Genomic DNA, 23607 nt, shown 5'->3' with positions numbered 1-23607 from the left:
ATGGGATCATCAACGATGTTTTTAAATACTGCTAGTAAAAGCAAAAGGACAGTTTTTTACCTTTCTCTGTTACAACTATGGGATCAGGCTGGATCTACTTATTGCCATTTTGACCTGCTCTTGTTGTTTATTAGCTCACCTACATTGCTGTACTAATTTGTCAAAGTGTTTTCCTTGTTTACCTATCCCATAAATTTCTCTAGTAGTAATAGAAAATACTATCTTTTATTTGCTCCTATTCAAAGTGTTTACACAGTTTTTCATTTTGAATCTTTCAACACTACTTGTTGATCCTGAAATCTTTTATAGGAGTTGATTACCTGACTGCATGAAAATCACTAGGAACAATATTTACAGCTCTCCAGCTTGTGTTTTTGCCTATACCCCATTGACAGAAATGGTGCAAGGATCTGAGCACATACAGTGGTCGACAGATTCTAGCTTTAGTCACTTGAGGATATCCGTCACTGAAAATTTAAAAAAAAAAAAGAAAAGAGAGGTTTGTAATCCACACAGCATGGGAATTGTCTTCACGTTCTCAGTTGTGTTTCTTATAAATCAGTGTACTGCATTTTACCCATTTCTTTTTATTTCTGAAAATCATATATTCATACCCCTATAGAAATTAACCATTGTGCATATTTTTCACTGTTCTATTGTTATAGAATAATACTCAGTCTGTAGGAGGCTTTATTCCAAAAGATGTAAGGGATGTTGTAGCTTTCAATTTTATAGCAAAAAGCTTAGGTCCCTTTCAGGACCAATTACTTAAAGCTTATTTTTAAAGTAAGTCCAAAGTTGAGGAAAACGGCACAGCAATTCACATCTAGGTATCTTACAACTCAGAACGCAACACTGCAACTGGTATGCGTACTTCATACTCATATGTCATATACCACAGTTCCTGAAGTGGATATATATTCTTTAGGCTACAGAGAAAGAGCAAGCAAGCAAGCAGCTCCAGGGAAGAAGCAAAAAGGTCTAAGGTCTTCTCCTGTATTTCACCTTATGCAGCCCTTGTGAAAAGCACAGAATCTCAGAGGATTTTAAGAGAAAAATCTGGATATGCAGCTGCAGTGCAAGTTTTGGGGCTACATCACTCAATGGCATTACCTCTCTGAGGAGCTTTAAGAGAAGAGAGTATTTAACCGCACAGATCATGATACAGATAAAAGGTTAATAACCTGTGCCAAGGAAACTACCTTACTGAAATACAACATTGTGTCCTGTAGCCCCAAAGCATTACAAAAGGGTTACTGCCCGTTCCTTTAAGCTTTGTACGATTTAAGAAGGACTGCATCCGGCACCTGAAAAACCTGAAGTGCCTCAGTCTATGACACCTAGAGTTCTGTCCCTGCCATTTCACATCAAGGTCTTTGAACTCTTGGAAGGATGCCAATTGCACAGAGGAGACCTTTTGGATTATAACCGGGAGGAGATATAAGCAAATGTTTGTTGCAGACGTCACTCAGATTGCTATTTGGACGCAATACACTATCTAAAACCGCAATTCCCAAACTCTGATCTGGAAGACCAAGCTAAATCATTGTGGAGCCCTACATCCAGATGGGATGACTCCTTCTGGGGCTGTGGAACAGTGCTGCAGCTGTTCTTCAGTCAAACAACCTGGAAAGTGAGATTGATCTCTCAGTACACAACAGATTTTGCATGAGAACCTGCTGCTTGCACAGTGATTTACCAAAAAAAAAAAAGCCTGAGAACAAATCGTATCAAACATAGATCATGCAGTGAAACGTCAGCAGAATACAAAATGCAGTAATCAATGAGTGAAATGAGGGCATCACATACTAAGTCATGCCATACATTGAAAACACTAACAACTACTAAGCAGTGTGTGTACCGCTGAAGGAGAAAAAATAAACCATACTGGAGAGCTGTGAGACATTAAACCACACAGCACAGAAAGGACTCTCGGAAGAAATAATTTTGATCCACTTTTGGTGGGAGGTTAGTACACTAGGCATGTGTTATAAATAAAATATAAAATATTGACATTTATCTCTCTGAGAAAAACACTTTAAAATAAGTTTCTGTTTCTTTCAACTTGTGGTATTTAGATGAGAAAGCTGAAGTGCTGGCTAGTCTTCTCTGCACTGGCAATATTTACTGTGTAGTTTTCTGTTTGGAGCCCTTCTCTTCTTTGAGGTTTCCTGTTTCAGAGCTGAAGAGCTCTTAAAGCATTTTAGTTCCCAAGAGTTGCTAGGGTTATTAGTTCTGTTACCAAACTGGATTTGAGGGAAAGGCATTTTTGTCTACTTTAACGTCATATACTGATTTTTGCAATTGGAATGTGTAACTTGAACCTCTTTTTTTTTATTTTTTTATGCTTAAGCCCTCCATGCAATTATATTTTAACACTATATTCACTCAGTCCAATTGATGATATGGGTTTTTTTATATATATAAAAATAATATTCATGTGGAACTATTACATGAGAAAATACACAGCAAGGACACTGAGACTCCTCTAGTTTTTCCTAAATCTTACTAATTAACTACTTCTAATAAGGAAAGGTATGAGCGAATTGAGATGTATAAGTAGTAATTCCTCACCGTATATAACCTGCAGTCTTAACAAAAACTGTTGCAGAATCTAGCTATTGGTAGGCATTTAAAGCAAGCATCTATGGTGTGATTACATGGAAGAAAAGCTGGAGAACCATTTAAAAAGAGTTCTGAGACTGCTCCTGAAGCTTGAAGATGGACAATGTTTTTCTCCCCAAAGTTTAATTCTTCTCAATGTGTGGACAAGCAATCAAATCTCACCTGAAACTGGGGCTGTGTATCCACTAACAAATATCCCAAGGCCTGCCCTCTGGCACAGAAGCAAACTTGCAAAGAACAGTTTGCAACCACATTATTTACCTTTTAACCTCCAGAACAGGCTGGTCACGTCCAACGTGCCCACCAGAAATGGTGCCTTGCCAACTCCTGAATTGTGCACAGGCCAAAATCTGTGCTAGCAACTGTTCTACCAACTAACTGTACAGATGACTGAGCTACAGTGTCCCAGAAAACTTCCTGGCACTACTGAGTCTAGTCTAGTGTGACTGGCTTAATGTTAAGCTTTTAATGTACTTATTTTGGTCTCCCTTTAGTCAACCTTTCTTAACACCTATTTTAGGATGAAACAACCTGTAAATGAGTTTTGTCTCTCTAGGTGTTTTGGCCTCAAGTTAAAAGCTTTCTGGTTAAAATACAGTGAGATGCACCTGGCATCTCATGGCATTATGGCTATTGGAACAAGTGCAAAGCAGGGACAAGAAAAATATCTGGAATGTTATGACGTTTAGCCTTGGGAGCATAATAAGAATGATGCTAGCAAAGCTGACGCATGGTCTCCACAAATAAGAACAAACACATTCAACATAGTTTCTTGTAAAATGTTTTTGTTCTCTTGATGATGCAATACAAAACAAGGCTGAGAACACTGTTTGGTGGGTTATTTTTTTTTTTTTTTAATGCACATGGAATTTATATAAGCTTGTAATGGAGTCATAATCACCATGAAAAACCCAGAGTTAAAGGCACTTTCCCCCCTTTTTTTGTCTCATCTCCAAGTATGAAGATGTTGTAGTATGCCTTGAGTAACCTTTGTACAACATCCCTGAAGAGTAATTAAGACTTCAGGAACTTCAAGAACAGTGTAAGCCAAAAGCTCGTGTAACCAGAAGCAGAATTTGAGCTGCAAAACGAGCATGAACAGCAGCAATGGATACACAGAAGCTGCTTTAGAGTTGAGAAGGAGTTTGCAGAACTGATGTGTGGATTTCTATCCCCCTCACCTGCAGATCAGCACATTCAAGATTATGTTGTGGGGATAATTAACACAGACACATCTTCTATTAATACCTTCACAGTAATCCCTCAAGACTTAAAAGTAAGGATTACATTTGCTCATTATGCACATAGGTGATATGACTACATATTTTATCATTTCACTTTCAAGTTACTTTAGTTCACTTAGCTCTTTCATTAGTGCTTTTAAGACTAGTTGAAGCTACAAATTAGAAATTTGTAATGAATGCTAGTCTCTAAACCATTTTCTGAATAATAGTTCATATAAATAAGGCCTCCCAGTTTAGAAGGTTTGAATTTGGTGACTGTTGCCTTGGAAACAGGATAAAAAAATAGTGCTATGCAAAATTCAGTTAAGTATCAGGATGTTGTGATGAACTAAGCATTTCATAAAATCAGCATAATTTTCGTTTCCAGTACTTAATTTCTCCATCTTTAAAAACTAGTTTATTTACTGTTTTTTTGTTTTCTGATTTGCCTATTCTGTTAATTCAATTACATCAAATCAAGTGAATTAAAATATATTATACATTTTTGTTGCTCAGTACTGTAGCATCTTGCAGCGGAACACAATACTCTTCTAAGTCTACATATTTATATTTTTATACCATTCTCACAGACTTGCCCAAAAGGTCAACCTTTACTTTCAGATCCTTTTTCTTCCTACTATTGCAACTGAAGTCACTTAAACTATACAGTCAACACTTTTGCCCAAAGCACACTGAATACAGAGAACATATTTCATGTTCTACTTAAACTTCTGGTGTTTCCAGTTCACTGGAATTACTCTTTTTTAAAGAGGTAAGTACATACATTTTAAAGCATTTCAGGATCACCTATGATTTCAGATGCTGTAACTGTCACTTTTTAAAGTATTAGATTTAACATGCCTTTTGCAAATTCTGCAAGCAACGTGCTGCTAATCATTTATTTGTTCACTCTACACATTATCTACTTGACACATTTACATTTGAGACTTATTTAAGAACATGCACAAGGAAAAGTTTCTGTCAAACAGTCACACCGAGCCTTCAGACAGAGAGAGCCCATGGTCATTAAGGAGTTACCACAGATAAACAAGCACTGACTTACCTTCCTGATGTGGGAAGATAGAAAACTACAGAGAAAAGTGGCAAAAAGGAGAAGTCTCTCCATAAAGAGGTACAGACACTACAGGGGAGAATTAGCAGAATTGGAACTGGCAGTCATTAAAAGGAAAGAAACAGAATAAAGGGGGCCACTTAGAGCATTCAGTAAACAGAAAGCAAGAGCCGGATCAGGTGAGTAGTCATTGTGCACTGGTAAACTAGGGGCCAAGAAATAATTAGTTGGGACTGGAGAAATAATAGGAGCAGAAAAATGCTGCAGAAATTTTAATAAATAAACATTGTTCAAGGAAAAAGTTGAATCTTAAGTAAATGAATAATTCAAATCCTCATGAGAAAGTTATCCAAGTTCAAAAATGCATGCCGTGAATAAAAGCAATCACAGAATCACAAAATGGTAAATCCAAACCACTATTGTGGGTTTTATGCTACTGGACTATTACCTTTGAAGCGATAGAGGCAAAACCTTTTTTTTTTTTCAACTCCAGATGATAAAAATTATCTATAGATGACAGAAGGACAACCTTCTACTATTAGCTGGCAAGATACAATAACCTACAGTCCTCCTTCACCTTGAGATCTGAGTTGGTTTTCACTTGTTTTTATTTTTTAAAGAAAAAAACAGAACAAAACACAACCCCCTCAAAAAACACACACACAAAACCCAATCTTCTTGCATCACTTCTGAAAAGCACATTTGCAGTATATCAGTAGTTTCATTTAGGATCAAATGAGGTGAAAGGCACCAATAGAACATTCTTTAAAGAGAGGCAGACTAGTAGCTTATCTTAGGTAAACATACTGCCACACAGGAGAACAAACTACTTATATTTGTAAGGCCAGCAAGTGGACATATTACGAAAAAGGCTGGGGGTGGGGGGGGAAACAAACTAGGAAAAACTATGCAAATACCTTTGTCCTTGCGTACCCTCTAGTGGCTGTGCAAGGTTATGCTGGCCTCACAGTAACTGAGCAGGCAATTTAAGAGAGTGCTTACCTCTGCAATAGTTCTCTTCAATAGACAAAGATTCATGAGATCAGGGTTCTGAGCAGGCACACGTATGGATTATTTGAAGTGTTTTAAGTTTACAACCAATTCTGCCTTGTTAGCTTAATCCAACGAACCCAGGGTTTCCACTTAAAAAGTGGTAGAACATATCGAGCTATTCGCGTAACAAGCATTCAGGGCATGTGCCTGTGTTCCTGTGCCATATATATGCAGGCTGCATGCAAACTGCAGCAACGTCAGTAAGTTCAGCTGAGTATTAGTTCTCCAGAAGTCCTCCAAAGGTGGAAACAATCTGATACACAGGTTGCAGAGACCACATAAGAGCCACCTATACATGAAACTGCAATGAACTGCTCAAGAGTATTGTACAAGCATGCTTTAAACTAGAACAGGCTGTTTTGCCTGCATGTGCTAAAGAACTAGATTACCTCAGAGACAAAAACTGTCATCTAGTGTAAGAACACTCGGCAAGCAAACCACTAGCATTTAATTTAGTACAGCTTAAACAAACATAAAAGATTCTACAACAGACATTTAAAGTAAATCCACAAAAAAACCATCCCCCACATCCAAACCCTGCAATAAATAAAAGCAAAGGTCTGTACCCAAGTCAAGGCACCAAGTCCTCTCCAGGATGAAAAAACAAAAATCCTCATTAAGTTATCACTTAGTAAAAGGATATAAATCACATTCTATTTTATTGATGGAACATGCAGCTGATGAAAGAGGAAAATAACAGCAGCCAAAAGAATACAGAATAGGTTTTTAGCACCTCATGTCTATTTCTTCATTAACTGAAGATGCAACAGTTAGTTGCATCATACAACTAATGATGCTAGTCATTAAACAGTGCCAGAAGAAACACCTTGGCAACTGCTGATGTGTTCAGCCTTCAAAAAATCACTACACGATTTGGGCAGGAGGCAAGTATTTCTGAGGCCTATCATTATGCTGTGCCATATAAATGAGATACTTAGATTACAAACACGATGAAGGCACAGAGTGAAGTAATTAGATTATATACCAATACCTACATATTAATTGTGAGAAAAAAATCAAAATACTGTCTTGAAATGACATGAGTAATGTGTGTTCAAGATGAAGACTTCACAAAGAATAGAACGCACATAACAGACATACAACATGTCAGAAGTGGACTGAATCCCAGGCTACATGTACAATAAACATCCCTTTTAATAAAAAGGAACTTTTCTCTTCAGTACAGCATACAGACTGACAGAGCTGTCCAGTCCTCCAGACAACTTTGAAACAGTTTCCCTTCAGATACAGCAATTGAGAACTCAGCAGCAAGAGAACTGGCTCTACTTTATAGATGGCAGATGCAGATTTTTTTCTGTACCTCAGATGTACGTCAGAAGAAAAACTACATGATCAGACAGCCTAGGTAGCTCTTCTTTTTTGCTGTTCATCTGCATCATTTTTATAAATGTACAGTCATAAGCAGAAATGCAAAAAATCCTTCTTTCTGTGTGTTTACAAGTTGAGTTTAAGAAAGTTAATCCCTTTTCCATTTTTGAAAACAACACCTAAACAATTGTATTGCTTGTAATTCATCCCCATGCCTGGGTTTTACAATAATGCAGTACAAGCTTGCCATCACTTCCAAAACACTGCAAGAAAAAACAGAAAACAAAACAAGAGCTGTTAGATTATTCATGGGCTAGCTTATACATGAAGGAAAACAAACAAAAAAGCCCCTCACCAGATAACTGTGTCATGGAATACTGTAACTTATAACAAAGCTCTCCATTATAATGGAAAGCACGACAACATACTGCATGTAAAGGAACACATTTCCAGAGATCGGTATGAAGTCATGTCTCTTTATATCACGTTCATACAGATCTGTGAGTATCAACCATATTATATTAACATACAAGGCATTGCCAGCATAGCTAGGGGCAGTAACAGATTTCAAGTACCAGAAGTGTACTGTTAAGTTCTGCTAAGCACATTTGCAAAGGATATTTAAGATGAAAGTCACCTCATAGAGGGTCCCAACTTCTTGGTCTGGAGATGGAGCAAAAGACTGGTTTACATATATGAACTGCAAGAAAAGAAAACAGAAGATGGAGATCTCCCACAGATCACATAGAAGAAATATTCTGCAGCCAGAGCTGGATACATCTGTCCTCTGTTCACCATTAATTTTATAATCTTTACAGTCCACACCAAAATGCCACGAAGTAGTATTTTCACTTCAGTGTGGAGGGGCAACATGACTTCTGGGAGTCACCTCTGACTGGCCAAGCCACAGCAAGCATGCTGACTGCCTTCTCCTGCAAGTTGACCCATTAGTCTCCCTTACAGCAGCACGAAGTGAACTCACTGGTTTAGTTCTTGCTCTTCTTTCAAGTACTCAAACTATTCCCGCTATTTCAAATTTGTGCAATTAGAACAGCAACCATGAAATTAGAATTCTTTTGTTCTTTTTTAAAGTCATCTTTCTCACTTCCTGCTCCAAACATATACATGCATACAGCAGCCTGTCCATAATATCAAAAAGGGCCTTGGGATCTGCAGTGTGAGATGGCAATGTGAAGTAGGGTATTATGTGCTATTTCCAAATAAGAGTTATAAAACTCCCATGGCTTTGTTCGTGAAGTATAACCTTAAGCTTAAATCACACTGGACGACTCCATGCTCCTGTATTTTTTTTCCTGAGACACTGAGATGGCAGCTAGTTAATTAAACTGTTAGAATACCCATGAACAGTAAATACCTGACCTATTACTCCTCTTTGAGATATTAGCCCTGGGAAAAAGAAACCCTTCACGATTTCCCAGTGAAAGAGATGGCTGGTGGAACTGTTTATGACTATATGCTTAAATAAGAGCCTCCAGACCAAGAGCAGAGCACTTTGATCTACACTTTAGCTACACATTTGACTGTTTTAATGAGTCTAGCTTTAACTTTACATCTTAACAATCATGCACTCCAAGGTTTCATTTAAGAGTTTACTGCTAATCGCAAAATTAGTACAACCATATTTTTGGTTGTAATAATTTCTGGCTTCTAGGTTCTGTACTAGGTTCTGGTTTCTGTTCCAGCTCTTCCAATGTTATCAGAAGTCCACTTGGGCCTCCCAGGAAGGAATAGTGAAGGCAGTAACGTGCTGCCGAACTGTGAACATTTCCAGGCTATCCATTTTAAAAGATAAATCACTCCTAGAACAGTAACTAAACTGTTTGAGAAGTTCTGAAGGAAACAGACATTATTGTTCAGAAAGCCAACCCCAAACCCTTTAGACTTTTTCCCAAATATTCCTACTGCCTACCCGACTTCTATAGTTACACTGTGCATATGAACCTTTCCGTGAAATGCATCACTGGACAACACACACAGAGCTCTGCACATCAGCATCAGACAAGAAGAAATCGAGACACTGCAAAAAGCCCAAAGGCTGGAGCTGAGCACCCAAGCACATTTAAACCACACCACTACAGCTCATCTCAACGTTACACTGCAGTGTTGCCCAAGCTTCAGCTGGGAAAGAATGAGTTTTCTCTCTAGTGACTGCTGTGAAAGGAATGTCAATAATACCTATGGTTTTAGTTGTTGCTAAGTGATGTTTGCACCATTCAAGGCCTTTTTTCAGCTTCCTATAGAAGCACAGACAGAGGGATGGAATGATCAATGAAATATTCCACACCATAGATGTACAGGGCTTGGGGGGGGACAGCAATCACTGCTCAGGATGGTGCCAGTTCACCAGACAGTGGAAGTGAACCATGTCATTATTATTTTTCCTTTTCTGTTATTGTTTCGATTAAACTCTTTATCTACACCCACAAGGCTTTTTTCTCTCCCTTTTTCCTCCTTTCTTCCCTCTTCTCCCCACCCTTCTTGGGGAGTGGGGTGGGTGTGAGGCAGGAGAAGAGGGTGTGAAGGGGGAAGAGGGGGTGTGAGCCAGCTGCATGGTTCTAGTTGCTGGCTGGGGTTAAACCATGACAGACGTGAACTTTGAACAGTTTTACTAGTGCTCCTATGCCAAGTTTCCTGCTAAAAGCCATAGCCTAGATGCAAAGAATCTCCCAGCAAGGTGTGACAGCCTGGACCTAGGGTGAGCAGAGCTCCCTGTTATGGCTGCCTCCTGGCCTCCCGCAGGGTACGTCTGGACAGGCCAGGCGGGCCACCAGGTACACCTGCGCCTACCAGCTGCTCGGAGGCCATCAGCTTGAGGAACTTCTTGATGAAGTCAACGAGGCCTTGGATGGTCCGGGTCCGCTCCACGGCCCACTTCTTGGTCTTCATGATAGGGGTGTCGCCCACGGCCTTCAGCAGGATGTCAACTGCGGGGGAGGGGCATGCGTTAGGGCCGGCCGGCCGCCCACCCACCCACCTACCCACCGCCTCATTGGCCAGAGCCACCCGCTCCCGCCGCCGACTGGCCAACGCGCCCGCCCGTCACCGCACGAGCCCGCCCGCCCGCCGGCGATGACTTCTCGCCCCATTACTTTTCTTTTTCGTGTCACCGGCGGGCTCTTCGGTGCCCGGCGACCCGGCCGCAGGGGGCGCCGGGTCGGCAGCCCCCGCTGCCGCTCCACCTTCCGGGGCCTCCTCCCCGCCCTCGCTCCGGCCCTCGCCCTGAGGCGATGCAGGCAGCGCCTGCTCCTCCGCTTCCGCCATGCTGCTTTCCCCAGCGGAAGTGACGTCCCTCGCGGGACACCGCCTTCCCGTCAGGTGACGGGGCAGGGGGGCGTCACGTGCGTGCGGTGCGACCGTTCACGCCGCGACCGGCTGGTGCGCGCGACCGGCTGCCGCCGCCCCGAGAGCGGGGGCGGGGGGAAAGGGCGGGAGGAGGAAGAGGAAGAGGAGGGCGCAAGGCAGCGAGCCCGGCGGCCGCCGCCCTCCCGTCCCACCATGATCAAAGCCATCCTCATCTTCAACAACCACGGCAAGCCGCGGCTCTCCAAGTTCTACCAGCGCTATGTACGGGCGAGCCGGGGACGGGATGGTGGGGAGTGGCCTCCTGAGGCGGCGGGGGTCTCCTCAGGACCGGCGGTTTTGGGGGGGGGGTAAGGGGAAACCGCTCGCCTGGCCCGGCCCCGCCCCGGCGCCCCTGCTGCTGTGGTGTTGGGAAGATGGGGGGGTGCTGAGGACGTGTAAGAGCCGTCAGCAAGGAAAATGGGATTTCGGAAAAAAGCTGTTTTCTCGGACAGTGCTCTTTTCATTGGAAATTGTCCTTTGGTAGGGGCTGAAGGTGAAGGAAGGGAGTCTCCTTCAACGGCAGACTGGGTTCTCTGAACTTATTCATGGAAGCGCTTTTGTAGCCTGGCTTTCAGGCTCTCTGATGTAGGGCTGCTTGTCTCCATGCTGTGGCAGAGGTGTTAGAGTTGGGAGGATGAGTTTTGCGAGACTGATAGGTTCAATAAGCAGAGGCTTTTCCTTTGGAAACTTTCAGAGTACTGTAAAAATACAGTTGACATGAAAAAGAAACGTTACAAAGTAGAATAGTATATTCTTTTACATGGGAGAAGGCAAGTAGCAAGGCAGCTCTGAAAATGCAGCACATGCACTTGATATCAATGAAAAGAAAGTGCAGCCACAGGGAATTAAGAAACAATATGGAAACAGTTGGTTTAATTCAAGGATAAGAGATTTTGAGGTACTGTTGTGGTCATGTACTGTATTTCTTAGCGAGTAGGCTAAGCTCTGCTTAGGCTGACCTTGTGCATTAAAGCACAGGGGAAAAACTGATGCTTCCCATAATTATGTAAACAAAATATTCTCTTTCATTAGTGTTATTACTTACTTGGATTTCTGGCTACTTGCAATTTTGGCTATTAGGGAAGTAATATTTAACTTTATTGGATGGGATGAATCTACATCTCAGAGCAGAAATGATGGCCCTGACGCTTCAGTTTGCACTGTCAGGCTTTCAATTAAAGGCATGCAACTGATACAGGTCTCTGCTGTGGATGAGTAAATTTGATCCCTTCTCCTTAGAAAAGCAATACTGGGAAATTCTGTGTTTGTGAACCTGTTTTTTTTTTTTTTTCTTACCAGTTCGGGGTTACCAATCAGATGTCTTTTGTTTACCGTTTCTAATTTAAAGATTAAAATGGAATATTCTCACCTACACATACTGATAAGCATTCCCCTTAATGTGCATCCCTACTCTGTTCTGTTGCAGCGCTACAGTAACTTATTAAAAAAGTTTGGTGGGTATTTTTTCCTTTTGTTTTTTTCCTGCCTGTGGAGGTAACAATTAAATAGGTAGATGAAAGACTTTGGAAAGGTATACAAAACTTGGATTAATGTCAAACAGTTTACTTCCATTCTCATTTTTCGTTCAAATGTAATTATCTTTTTGTGTGTTCTGTTACTGTTGAGTAATCAAAAGTCCTAGGAGGGAGAAGAAGAGCAAGGAGAGGAGAGAATGGCGGGAAGATACCAGATTTTCCTTGTCAACTCCATTCTACTTTACTACTATCATAACTGGAATTAGAACAAATCCTCAATGCTTAAAGTAGGGTAATATGTTTGTATAAACAGAACACCTTGAAATTTTGAAAATGTGAATACCAAATGAGACTAAGAAATTACATGGTTAGGTGATTTCACTAAAGCTTCATGACCCACAGAAACAGATACAATTGTCTTGATTATCTTTTTGTGTGTGACTTCAATAAGATGGGTTTATTTATGGACTTTTTGAAACTTAACCATAGCTTTATATCAATTGAACAAGTACTGGAGGTAAATATCAGGTTTTTTTCTACAATTGGAACCATCTCATGCTTTCTAGAGAAATTAATTTGGTCAGATCTGTGAAAGAGGTATTTGCTTCATTGTACCAAAACTTGTAAAATGTGTGTAATGTTTTTTCCCTGGTATATATGAGAATGGGAAGATTTTCTACTGCATAAAATGAGGTTAATAATCTTTTGCAATTGGGTAGAAAAATAATAATTCATGGCAATTAAATAGGAAGATATATGTAACCTGGTTTTGTGTTTCAGAATATAGACTTGTGGCCATAATTTCGAAGTTAAAAATAAGTTTCTGAACAACTTCGTGAATAGGGCCAGATTCTGAAAACAAAAGTTGTTTTAAATACTCGGTATCTCAATTTCTTAAGGAGAAAAGACACATTGTCTCTTTCCTACTACCATGGAACATGTGACGGAAAAAACTGACATAACTGCAGCAGGGTAAGGCAGGCACAGTTTAAGGAACACAAACTATAGAACCAAAGGAACCTGCATTTTCTTGTTCTGCATTTTATGGAACAACTTACTTCTGCTGGAGCCATTTGCTGATGTCTTTGTGGATCCTAGAGGTTTTCTGTAAAATGACGTATGAATTTAAAGTGATGAATATGAACCACACCAATGCCAGGCTTGCTTTGCTTAGCAGTCATGCAGGGTTCTAGCTGAAAATGCTTTTAAGATACATACCAGTTTTGCTTAGAGTGTTAGTTCATATAACGATTTAAAATGCGGACTTACATGCTTGGGCAGGGATGGGGGCTATCTATGCTTGATAACTTTAGGGTTCTGTGCAGTAAAACAAATGCAGGATTTTAGGAATTGTATCTATATTTTCCTTATTATGAAAGAACAGGCTTGTTAAAAATGCTGCTCTTACAGATGGGTAGCAAAAGTAAGTGTGCAGGAATGATGGAGTCACAGTGGGGACTCCAGAAGAGTCAGGCAAATTCAAACTCGGAAGTGATGTTTCTGATCTGCTAGAAGGAAATCTAATGGCTTAGGAGAAGCTGTTGCTCATGATGCTGTTGCATTTTAAACTATTTCTGAAAGAATTATGTATTGTGGGATTTCTAGCTTCCCCACTCCCTTCAAGATTTTGAGACTGTTTCCCTGCCCTGTTCATGGGTGAAAGTCATTTCAAAGCATGTCTGTAGCTGTTCAGGCTACAGTGGAAATACAAAAAATTCAGAATACTTGAGAAGATTTTCTGTTTACTTGAAGAAACTATTTTTTGATGTGGTTTTTTTTTTTTTTAGCAGTTTCTTAAAACCAGTCACTTTTTTTCACAGTTCTTTCTCAGTAATGTATTCTTCTGCAACTTAACTTGTAAAAATGTCTTTTTGTGTTGAAATGACGCAAACGATATGCTGCTTGTTAACTGGCAGATTTAAGGCTTCTGAAGTAGTTTGTGTGCTGATATACTTTGTGTTCTATTTCTTAGTTGTGTGTGCTGTGTATTGTTAATTAATCCATTTTAACTTGATAGCAAAATATGTTTTCTTTCATAGAGTGAAGATACGCAGCAACAAATTATCCGAGAAACTTTCCATTTAGTATCAAAACGTGATGAAAATGTCTGTAATTTCCTAGAAGGAGGATTGTAAGTATCAAGTTTGAAATAAGTAATATCTACTGCTATAATTGTTTCAAACACAAATGGGGAAGAAACAGGCAGATTGTATGTAACCAGTTTCTTTATAATCAAGCTAAAGATTTCTGGCCTCAATTGAAAAGGCATTGGCATTTGCCATACCCATTGAAAATATTGAAATATTTGCTTTGGCTTGAGCTTCTAACGTTTGAGTGTACAGCCCCTGATGGTAGGATTCCTTTTGCCTTTTTGCCAGGGTTCAGACTTGCTGTATAAGCTAGGAAGAAAAAAAGTAGGTTTTAAATGTGCTAACTATTGCAGCTTCAACCAAGATATTTAATTAATATAGGTAGAGCAAGGTAGGAGGAAAGCCAGACTTAATGTCTTCTGTCTCTAGATTCTTTCTTGAATCATCTTGGTTGCTTCTTTTTAATGTGGTCTTGCTTTAGTTGAAGAGAAGAAATTCTGAAATGGAAAAGTGTTTTGTTTTGTGATATTAGTCATCAAGAGTAAATAGTTACAAAGCCACCTTCTAGGAAAAGGGATCATAATTGGTGGAGAAAGCTCATGATCTCCAGTATAGGTATTGTCACAGTCCATTAAATACTGTAATTGTGGAAATTTCTGATTACTGAAAGTTAGTATGTTAATGCCTTAATTTTCTGTGTGCAGAGTCAGTTAAATGCTTCTCTGTATTTTGTCAGCTATGATGTCTTTTTCCCGATCAAGATGATTCCTGTTTTTTTTATTTTATTATTTTTTAAACTAAAATAGTTCTCTTCCAGCTACTCAACTGGTGATTCTGTTAGGTTCTTGCAGATGATTTCAAGCTGGAAGCATGCTGGCTTGAATTGTGTAAGTCAAAGACAGAAGCCATTTAGAGCCTTTTAAAAAAATCACAGCTGTGCAACAAAAAGAAACTAAAACAGGGGACATAATTCTGGCTTTCCTCCTACTGCTCAATTAATTACCATTTCAATATATTTTTTTTCAGTTTTTTTTTTTTTTTTCAGGACAGGGATCACTTTATAGGTTGCAGTTTAACCAAAGGCCTCAACAGTTTATATATACTAACTCAGGGTACTAAAGTATTTGAAAGAATTGGGTAAATAAAGCACAAAAGAGGAAAGTTTAATTGCCATTTCTTTCCACTTTCACATTCGTTTGTAATATTTTTGTCTGATATTTCTTAAACGTTGTTCCTGCTCTTGAGGAACAAAGAGTTCTTCCTCCCCCCACCCAAGCATCAATGCAAAGCAATGTGCTTAAGCAAAAGTGACCTAAACGTTTTCTCATTTTTTTTATTTATCAATGTATACTTTCCCTATATTAAAGGCAGAAACTAAAGGGATAAATTATGATACACCAAAAAGGTGATTCAGTTCTGGTACAGAATAAAGGGAGAATTATGATGTTTGTAGCCGTGTAGTTTCAGGCTACAAAATATTTTCATTTCTATTTGAGTGGGCCTCCTGCTGCTCGCAGCAAAGATTGGTGATCCAAGAACATCTCTTTTTATGATTTCTGTACTTTCTTTGCAAAGGCTATAACAGAAGAGTGGAAGGAAATACCTGTTTTGACCTCTTTCTTGTTCAGTAACTTGATGATTAGTGAGTGCATAAAAATGTAATTGCTTCTGTGACTTTAACATTGCATCACAAGCTATTGGTTGTAGTACAATCTTATTTCTCAAGGTATGAAACATTTTGTAGCACAAGAGTGTTACATGGTTACTAAGTGGACCATAAACCCGATTTAAGGCTTTTCCCATAATCCAAATGCCACTCTGCATTATAGCTTTCTTTTTCTGTTGATACTCCTCTGAGAAGGGCAGGGAAGGATTCACAGCCATACTCTCTGTTAATCTGTAAAGCAGATTAATCCCTGTACAGCATGTACACTAATGTGTAATGGAAGTACATTTAATACCTATTTTTTGATGAAGCTGCATGATCTGTTTGAATTGATACTAATAAAAAGTTGCATATGTTGATGTAATTATTATCCATATGGATAACAATAACTGTGCCTGTGTGGTAAATGTAACTTGGTTTAGTACTTAGTATTCTCCATCTAATTTTATCACAAAATAAAAGTTGTTATATAGTTGCATTTGGGAAAGCTCCAGCCAGCCATTAACACTAGGTCTCCTATTAACTGAAATAACTGCGAGGGTTTGCTCAGCTTATCCTGAGATGCTAACTAAGCTTTCCTGTTTTTCCTTTTTAGATTAATAGGTGGATCTGATAACAAACTAATTTACCGACACTATGCTACCTTGTATTTTGTCTTCTGTGTTGATTCTTCAGAAAGCGAGCTTGGCATTTTAGACCTCATACAAGTAAGTTTTTTTTGCTGCATTTTTTTTTTAATAAGTGAAATTATACTTCTGAGTATCTTACAAGTTCAATATTTAGCTGTGTCTTTTTCTGTAATATTTGGAAGTGAAGGTGGCTTTCGTACTGTGAACACACCCAAAGTACTGAGAATTACTTTTAGATTGTTTGCAGTTTTCTGGACTCTGAAAAAGTTGTTTCCCAAGTTGATGAGAAAGAGATATATATATATATATGTATATTTATTCATTACAAATATACAATGGATTAACATATCCAAAACATCTTTGGATGAAACTTTTCTTGTGGCTTATGAGCTTTTGCTCAGATATACTTTAGGAAATGAGTGCAAAAGCTGCCCCTAGGCACGTGTTCGCCACCAGAGGGGGTGGATGGGGAGAGGTGGTACAGGTTCTTTCTGGATCTCAAAAAGAAAGGCTTGACAAAAAAAAAAGGCTTAATAAGATAACTGCTTAACAAACAAGAATAAGAGGAATGTAAAAATCTTACACTCCTTCAGATGCTGGGCATTCTGTGTTCATGCAGCATCCAATGGAGCCCAGGTGTATTTTCCCGCAATGCACTGTGCAGAACACATTATGTCCACAGAGAAAAGCTCTCCCATTTTTGACCTTTAAGCTAATATATAATTTCCTCACAAGAAAACAGTTCTATTCCTAAAGAATGTTCTCAGGAGAACTTCTTGCTGCACTTTGAGGTACAGGCAAGGCCATGTAGGTGGCTTAATCACCAGTACCAAGTGGTGATTGGTACTGAAGGAGCCTGCAGGCTCCTCTGTTATGGTGAGCTGGCTGAGTTCATCCTTCAGCCAGGGAGTTTGTGCAGCACAGCACAGGCCTGTTCCTACTCAGGTCAAATGTAATGTGGATCATTAACTCCTAAACATGCAATGGTCTTTTGGTCAGGATCAATACATTCCACTCCTTCATCCACCTAGGTTACATTTCCTAAAGACATAAGTTATAGATTACATTGATAAGATAAAGGCTTCTCGAGCCCAGTAGAGCAGACATGGCCTGTTCAAGATAACTCCTTGAATACAATGTCTTCTTCAAGGCTCCCAATACAGCATATATGATTTAACCTGTTGAATATGTCTGTATCAACTCAGCAACAAAAATCATGTCTGGTAATATGAACACTTATATCAAGAGAACTCTGATTACACCGATGGTTTTTCAACTTAAAATTTGCACATAAACAATTTCACTCATGATTATTAGTGCAGTCAGATGTGGCAAAAAAGTTTCATACCATGTAGTGATGTATGTTATTACATAAAGTGGGTCTCGGATATATATATGCATGATTCTTTTACCATTAAGCCTTTCAAAAGCTTGCACATCAAGAGAAATGATTTATTACATAAGTAAAATCTGTGGTATCCTGAGTCATAGGCCTGTATCTATTGATTATTTCACTACAGAAAGCACTGTGAGCCCTAAAGGCCTCGCCGTCCCCTGCAGACCTTTTTTGGAGCTAAATAGCTTCTCATAGTCACCTCTTAGTGTTCAGAACATCTCTTCAGTGTTTAATACTCTTCTGGACAGTAGATCCAAATTGTCTTTCTGAGTGGCTGTCTGGGTAGCAGGGAAGGGAACTCCGTTTCTAGATTCTTATATCATCTTTGGTCATAGAAACATTCTGCAATAGCTGAACAGTGCAAGTTGCTGACTGTGGTACACAATGGCCTTACCTGTTCTTAACAGTTCATTGGACGGAGCTGCTTGTTGCTTAATGTGTCGTCTTACTTGGAAGTGCTAAAATATTTATGAACTGAGAAAAGAAGCATGTTAAAGTTTCATGTGACTTAGGGGTGTTTTTCAAATAAAGTGGGTATTATAAGTGTCTTATGTTTAATTAGATAATAAGAATAGGAAAGATTATCTAGGTCAATCAGATTGATCTGTTATATTTTGCAGGGCCACTATTCAATTCAACTAAGATTTTTTTCATTTTGGTATACTAAAAATGTCACATCAGTAGCCTTGATTATTTCCAATTACACAGTGTAACCTAAATTTTACTTGAAGGTGTTGAAGCAAATTGCTTGAAGTTTCTACTACCACCTATATTTGCATAGCCCTCAAACTCTCTGAATTAGGGAGATCTTAAACTTTCCTCTAAATTGTATTGCTTCTTGTGCCAGAAGTACTTTGATGGATTTCAGTCTCTCAGTTTTTTTTTATTTCACATCTTTTCCATTACGCCCCAGTGTTTAATTACATGCCAGTATAATTACAGGAGGGAAGCAGAAATAACAGAAATACTATTTCTATTTATAGAAATACTTTACTTTTTTCTGACCTGTATGATTTTGTTTATAAATAGAGTCTCACCACAGTACCTGCAGCTTTTTTAGTACTCCCATTTCTCTAGATCATTGTAATTCAACCATTTAATTATAGGAGAAAGCATACAGAGATTAATTAAACATTTTTAATTTCCAGTCTGGCTCACAAAAAGGATCTATTTAATCCTCTTAGCAACAGTAATCAGAATTAAATGTATCTTACATTGGAAAAGTGCCCTCAGAATGTTTATTATTACATGTCAAACTCGCCTGCAATGCAGACTGGCAACATATACACATCAACTCAGGCAAATAAACTTTGTCATTTTTTTGTTGAGAAGTGCTGAACCATTTTCGTACATCTTTGTTTACCATAGCACAGGTAAGAGTAAGTCATCTGGAGTTCGTTATTAATCATACATACACTGAATTGTTTAAATAATCATCTTTATGATCTCATGAAAATAAACTGGTGAAACGAACCCAGAACTCAGTCTGGCACTTAAGAGTTTTCTGTCTTGTAAACAGAGTAAATCTATAGTACATTAGATTACATGTGGCAGTCTGCAGTTCTTTTCAGCATAAAGGTTTTGTTGTAATACTTAAGATAAGCTTCTGTGAAGGCCACTTACACATTCAAGCCATTAGGTCAGAGCTATTTCACAGGTAAGTCTTATTGGCTCAGGCTTAATGCTACAAATCATAGACTCTCCTTCAGATTTTATACTGTGCTCCAACTAGATGTGTTGGAACAGCTCAGGCAAATGCATACTTCTAATTTTTGTCAATTTTCTTTGTGTGGTGGTTGTTTTGGTGGCTTTTTTTGTTTGTTTGGTTTTTTTTTTGTTTGTTTTTGTTTTTTTCACAAATACAAGGTTCTGTTACTGGTTTTGGGAGATAGGTCAGTATCTGTTCTGTGCTTGGTAGGTTTTGCAGTCAATTTGGATTCAGTGTAAATTATGTCATGAGTTCTAGCTATTTTCAACTCTTCTTATTAGCTTGTGAAGTGTAAGGTTATAGTGCATGGAAATAGAGTACATAAGAAAATAGAAGTAGTGATAGACTGCCGTGAGGGAAAATTTAGTGACATTTATAGTGTTACCTAACTATCTTATGGACATAAAAGCCCATTCAACTCTAAGCATTCTAAGCATTTTTGAGGATTTTAGCCCATTGCTGTGCTTCTAAGACATATTGACTCAGTAAGAAGCTAAATCTGTGAGGTCAATCTTCCGTGAAATGTTGTATATAGCATTGCAAAATAATGTTCTTCAGTAAGATGCATATGGGAAATGCAGTGCAGTCAATGAAGGATGTTTTTCTCAGTTCTTAAAGATAAATCATCCTGACCAGAGATGCCTTTATGCTAATTAAATAAAAAAAGGAGAGGCATAAGATTTGGATACCTATTTTGGCAGAAAAAATACCTGAATAATTCTAAGTTAACACTGTTAGTTTTAGAGTTGGGTGGAAAGTAAAGGGCAGGAATAAAGAAGAATAAAGAAGAGAAAGAACATTTTGATCTAAAAAGCCTTATTGGTAATGCATTAAGTCTATTGGCAGGTCTACTTGAAAGACCTAACACACTTCTGTTTTGACTAATCAGCAGGACTTGTACAGTCTTTCCCTTACATGGTAATCTTGGCATTCTTGTATAAGCTATGACTAGTTTAAAAAAAAAAATATTGAAAGAAAACTGGGAAGTCAGTGCAACTGTGGGGAAAATGCAGCAGTTGCGCCAAGGATTTATGAATTAGAAAGGCTGGGGAAACAATGTAGTTGATTTCATATGCTTGCAATGATACATGAATGATGACTTATTAAGGCTCTTAAAGCAGAAGAGAAACTGGTCTTGTGTATGGAGAACTGTATGGAGACTATTATGTTCTAGTTGGAGTCTCAAGTAGCGTTTGAACAGTCAAAAGCAGTGAAGGAGAGGGCTCTCCACGGGCAGATTGAATTAATTCTGTCTTAAGGTTTGCCATTGCTGTTTAGCCTAGAAGAAGGTTGGGATATTCTTGATATGAGTTACTCCTGTTGTTTTTACTTTTTGTACCTGCTTTTGTTAGTATTTGACATTATCTAGCATCGGATGCATTTAATTGATTACGTGTTCTGATTTTTCTGCTAGCCTTGTTATCTTCCCACTATTAATGTATGTTCTAGTCCTTTGTCTTATTTGTCTAATCAAAAAACGAGCCCTTTATGGTAAAGGTGGTGTTTTATGTTTTGCTGTATTACTGAGGGTAGGGAGCTCCTGGCTTGTTTATATCCGATAACCATATGGTATTTTGATTCATATACTTTACTCTCCAGTTGTGTATCTGGCTTTATTAAACCGTATTTGTTACAAAATAAAGGTGTGGGGTTTTCCTTTTTTTTTTTTTTTTTTTTTTTTTTCTTTTTGCTGTTTACTTGTGTGGAGGTGTGCAAGGGTTTTTCTTTGACTGGGGAAAGATTATGATTTCAAAAATTAAGCACAAGGGGGAGCTAGTAACTCATTGGACATGCATCCTTATTTTTCTGCAATTTGACTCATTTATTTATATTTCTTTTCCAATAATGTCACAAGGTGCATTTCAACTGATGTGTGGTTTGTGTGTCCTGAAACAATTGATGTGTTTTCTCTTCTGGTTATTTTGATCTACCAGTCTGCAGCATCTGAAGTAATTACTGAAGTGCTTAGAATTTAAGCGCTGCTTTCCATAGTGTGCAATTCCTTAGGCTCTCAACTAAAATTATGATGAAAGCGGCTCTAGTTTTATTTACCACATTGATTATTTGAAGTTGTCTTAAAATAGGTCAAGGAATGTTAGTGTAGAAAATCTAGTTTACCTTGTAGACTAATGCTTTTAAAGACCAGTTATTTGTAACAGATACGTACCTTGTCACAGTGCTGGTATTACTGTGAGTGAACTCTGTGTTGTGAGTGGAAAATTGAGAAAGTCTCCATGAGAAATCCTTAGCCAGTGAAAAATCTCTCTGAAGAATACCAGTGCCAGCTGATTTCCCTTAGATTAAAATATATTTGTATGCCTTACTGGTCATCTGTTGCAGGGAGAGATCTGTGGGTTCATTCAGTGTATATTGTTGTCACTATATAATGGATAAAGGTTTAAAAGTAACCATTGTAACTATGAACCAAGTGTTGCTATGTGGAAGAAGGACACAAAAATAAAACTTTTGTGTTGTGCATGTGTGGGTGTACGTCGTTACTAAATACACATATCTATGGGGGCCTTTCTGAGGATATTAGACTTGTGTTTGTTTTTAACATGTTCCTTTGTCCTCCAAGAAACTAGTTGGTTGTCAAGGTCAGTACGTGAATTCATGTGCAAACATGGTGATGTATATGAGGAATATTTTCTTTTCTTTCAAAAATAGTGTCAAAATGTTAATGCTTATAACTGAAACCTTTGGATAAAGGTTACATTTTACACACTATTTCCTATCTTCTTCCTGCAGCTAATATCCAACAGCACTGTCCTTGTAACCGCATTCTCCTAAGGTACAAGGAAAGTAAGAGAACATCTTTGGTCATTTGTCTTGCTGCACATAGTTGTGAACTGTGTAGTTTGTTCTGCTTAACATATAAGTTTTTTTGTTTACTCGCCTCCCTTCTATATAGAAGGCTGTTATTATCACAAAAAATTAACAAGTACTCGAAGAAAAAAAAAAATTTGCTTTGCCTAGTTTCAGTATAATTTAACATAAGCGTATTCATTTACTTATTTAGCTGTTGTCACTGAACCGTACTGTCTTGAGTCTGCCTGTGAAAATGCTCTCTGTTCCTAGTTTAAGTAACTTTGGTGTTGAAGAATGATCCTTGTTCTAAATGCATGGAACATCAGTTAGATGTAGTTTGGCTTTAAAATGGTGACTGATAGTAATAGTAGTAGCAACAGTAGAGTATGATCCCCTTCTGTTCTATAGTGTTCGCAGGATCTGAGAACGGGGATTCAGACATAAGAGTAATCTTTCTTGATATGCAAAGTAGACAACTGGAAATGGCTAATGTCAAGTAGACCTGTTTCACTGGCTCTGTAGACATAAATATGTATCTATAGAAGCAGGCCTTTTATCCACTTAATTTTTGTCATCAGAACATGATTTCTCATTACTATTGCTCTGTGCCTAGGCATTTTGAAATCTGGTACCTCTCAAAAACTAAGATGGGATGAATAAACCATGTTGAAAAGAGAGAGAATCAAAACCAGGTGTTTAACTTCTTCCATATTTGTGCTTTAGGGTTTGAGTTTGAAGTGGAAAAAAAAAAAAATTACATATACTGACAATATTAAGTGCATATTTGACAAAACGGCCTTGAAACATATAAAACTGAGATTAGAATTTCCCACAAGCTTCAACTTATTTACTAGTCATTAGTAAATGATCTGTAAATTCTTACAGAAATTCTTTTTAATTTTGAGGACCCTAAGCTCTCGAACTTAAGCGTATGTTTAACTTAGAGGTCTTGACACATCTCATCAAAGTCAGTAGGAGTTATCCCTTGCATAAAGGGCACTGTGCTTGTGCTTTTCCAAGACTGGAGTCTTTGTCAGCACTTGCCACAAGCACATGGTGATTGTCATTCAGGAGCTTTGGGAGTGCAAGTACAGTCATCTTTTCATTGTCTGGCCTAACTGGGGGCTGGCATGCCCTTAGTGTACCAAAACTGGCTAACTTGAATACCAA

At 38.5% G+C, this 23607-nt stretch overlaps 2 protein-coding genes across 9 annotated transcripts in view; one reads left to right on the top strand and one right to left on the bottom strand.

Moving 5' to 3' along the window:
* Positions 1-4714: 4714 nt before the first annotated feature.
* Positions 4715-10599, bottom strand: ATG12 (autophagy related 12). Its single transcript, XM_074166658.1, has 4 exons — positions 10413-10599; positions 10111-10247; positions 7940-8002; positions 4715-7565 (listed from the first exon to the last, which is right to left on the bottom strand). Exons 1-4 carry the CDS (start codon positions 10582-10584, stop codon positions 7506-7508), a joined length of 432 nt encoding a protein of 143 aa, XP_074022759.1. The 5' UTR covers positions 10585-10599; the 3' UTR covers positions 4715-7505.
* A 66-nt stretch (positions 10600-10665) lies between these two features.
* AP3S1 (adaptor related protein complex 3 subunit sigma 1) overlaps positions 10666-23607 on the top strand; it is a 32554-nt gene continuing 19612 nt past the window's right edge. For 6 of the 8 annotated variants that reach the window (XM_074165924.1, XM_074165930.1, XM_074165925.1 and 3 more), the window contains exons 1-3: positions 10761-10887; positions 14180-14271; positions 16492-16603. In XM_074165924.1, the coding sequence (XP_074022025.1) occupies positions 10819-10887; positions 14180-14271; positions 16492-16603 (273 nt within the window). In that variant the 5' untranslated portion in view covers positions 10761-10818. Of the gene's footprint in view, positions 10888-14179; positions 14272-16491; positions 16604-23607 lie in introns of all 8 variants that reach the window. The other 2 variants (XM_074165923.1, XM_074165931.1) reach the window with 2 other exon arrangements.

This window comes from Numenius arquata, chromosome Z (assembly GCF_964106895.1).
Source record: "Numenius arquata chromosome Z, bNumArq3.hap1.1, whole genome shotgun sequence".
In the NCBI taxonomy this organism is placed as follows: Eukaryota; Metazoa; Chordata; class Aves; order Charadriiformes; family Scolopacidae; genus Numenius; species Numenius arquata.
This window is presented reverse-complemented; position numbering and strand designations above follow the sequence as displayed.

Coding starts and splice junctions, on each gene's coding strand:
- ATG12 (XM_074166658.1), bottom strand. CDS start 10,584: ATGGCGGAAGCGGAGGAGCAGGCGCTGCCTGCATCGCCTCAGGGCGAG. Junction 8,003..10,110: donor TGATGGCCTCCGAGCAGCTG/GTAGGCGCAGGT, acceptor CTTTTCTTGCAG/TTCATATATGTAAACCAGTC. Junction 7,566..7,939: donor AAGTTGGGACCCTCTATGAG/GTGACTTTCATC, acceptor TTTTTCTTGCAG/TGTTTTGGAAGTGATGGCAA.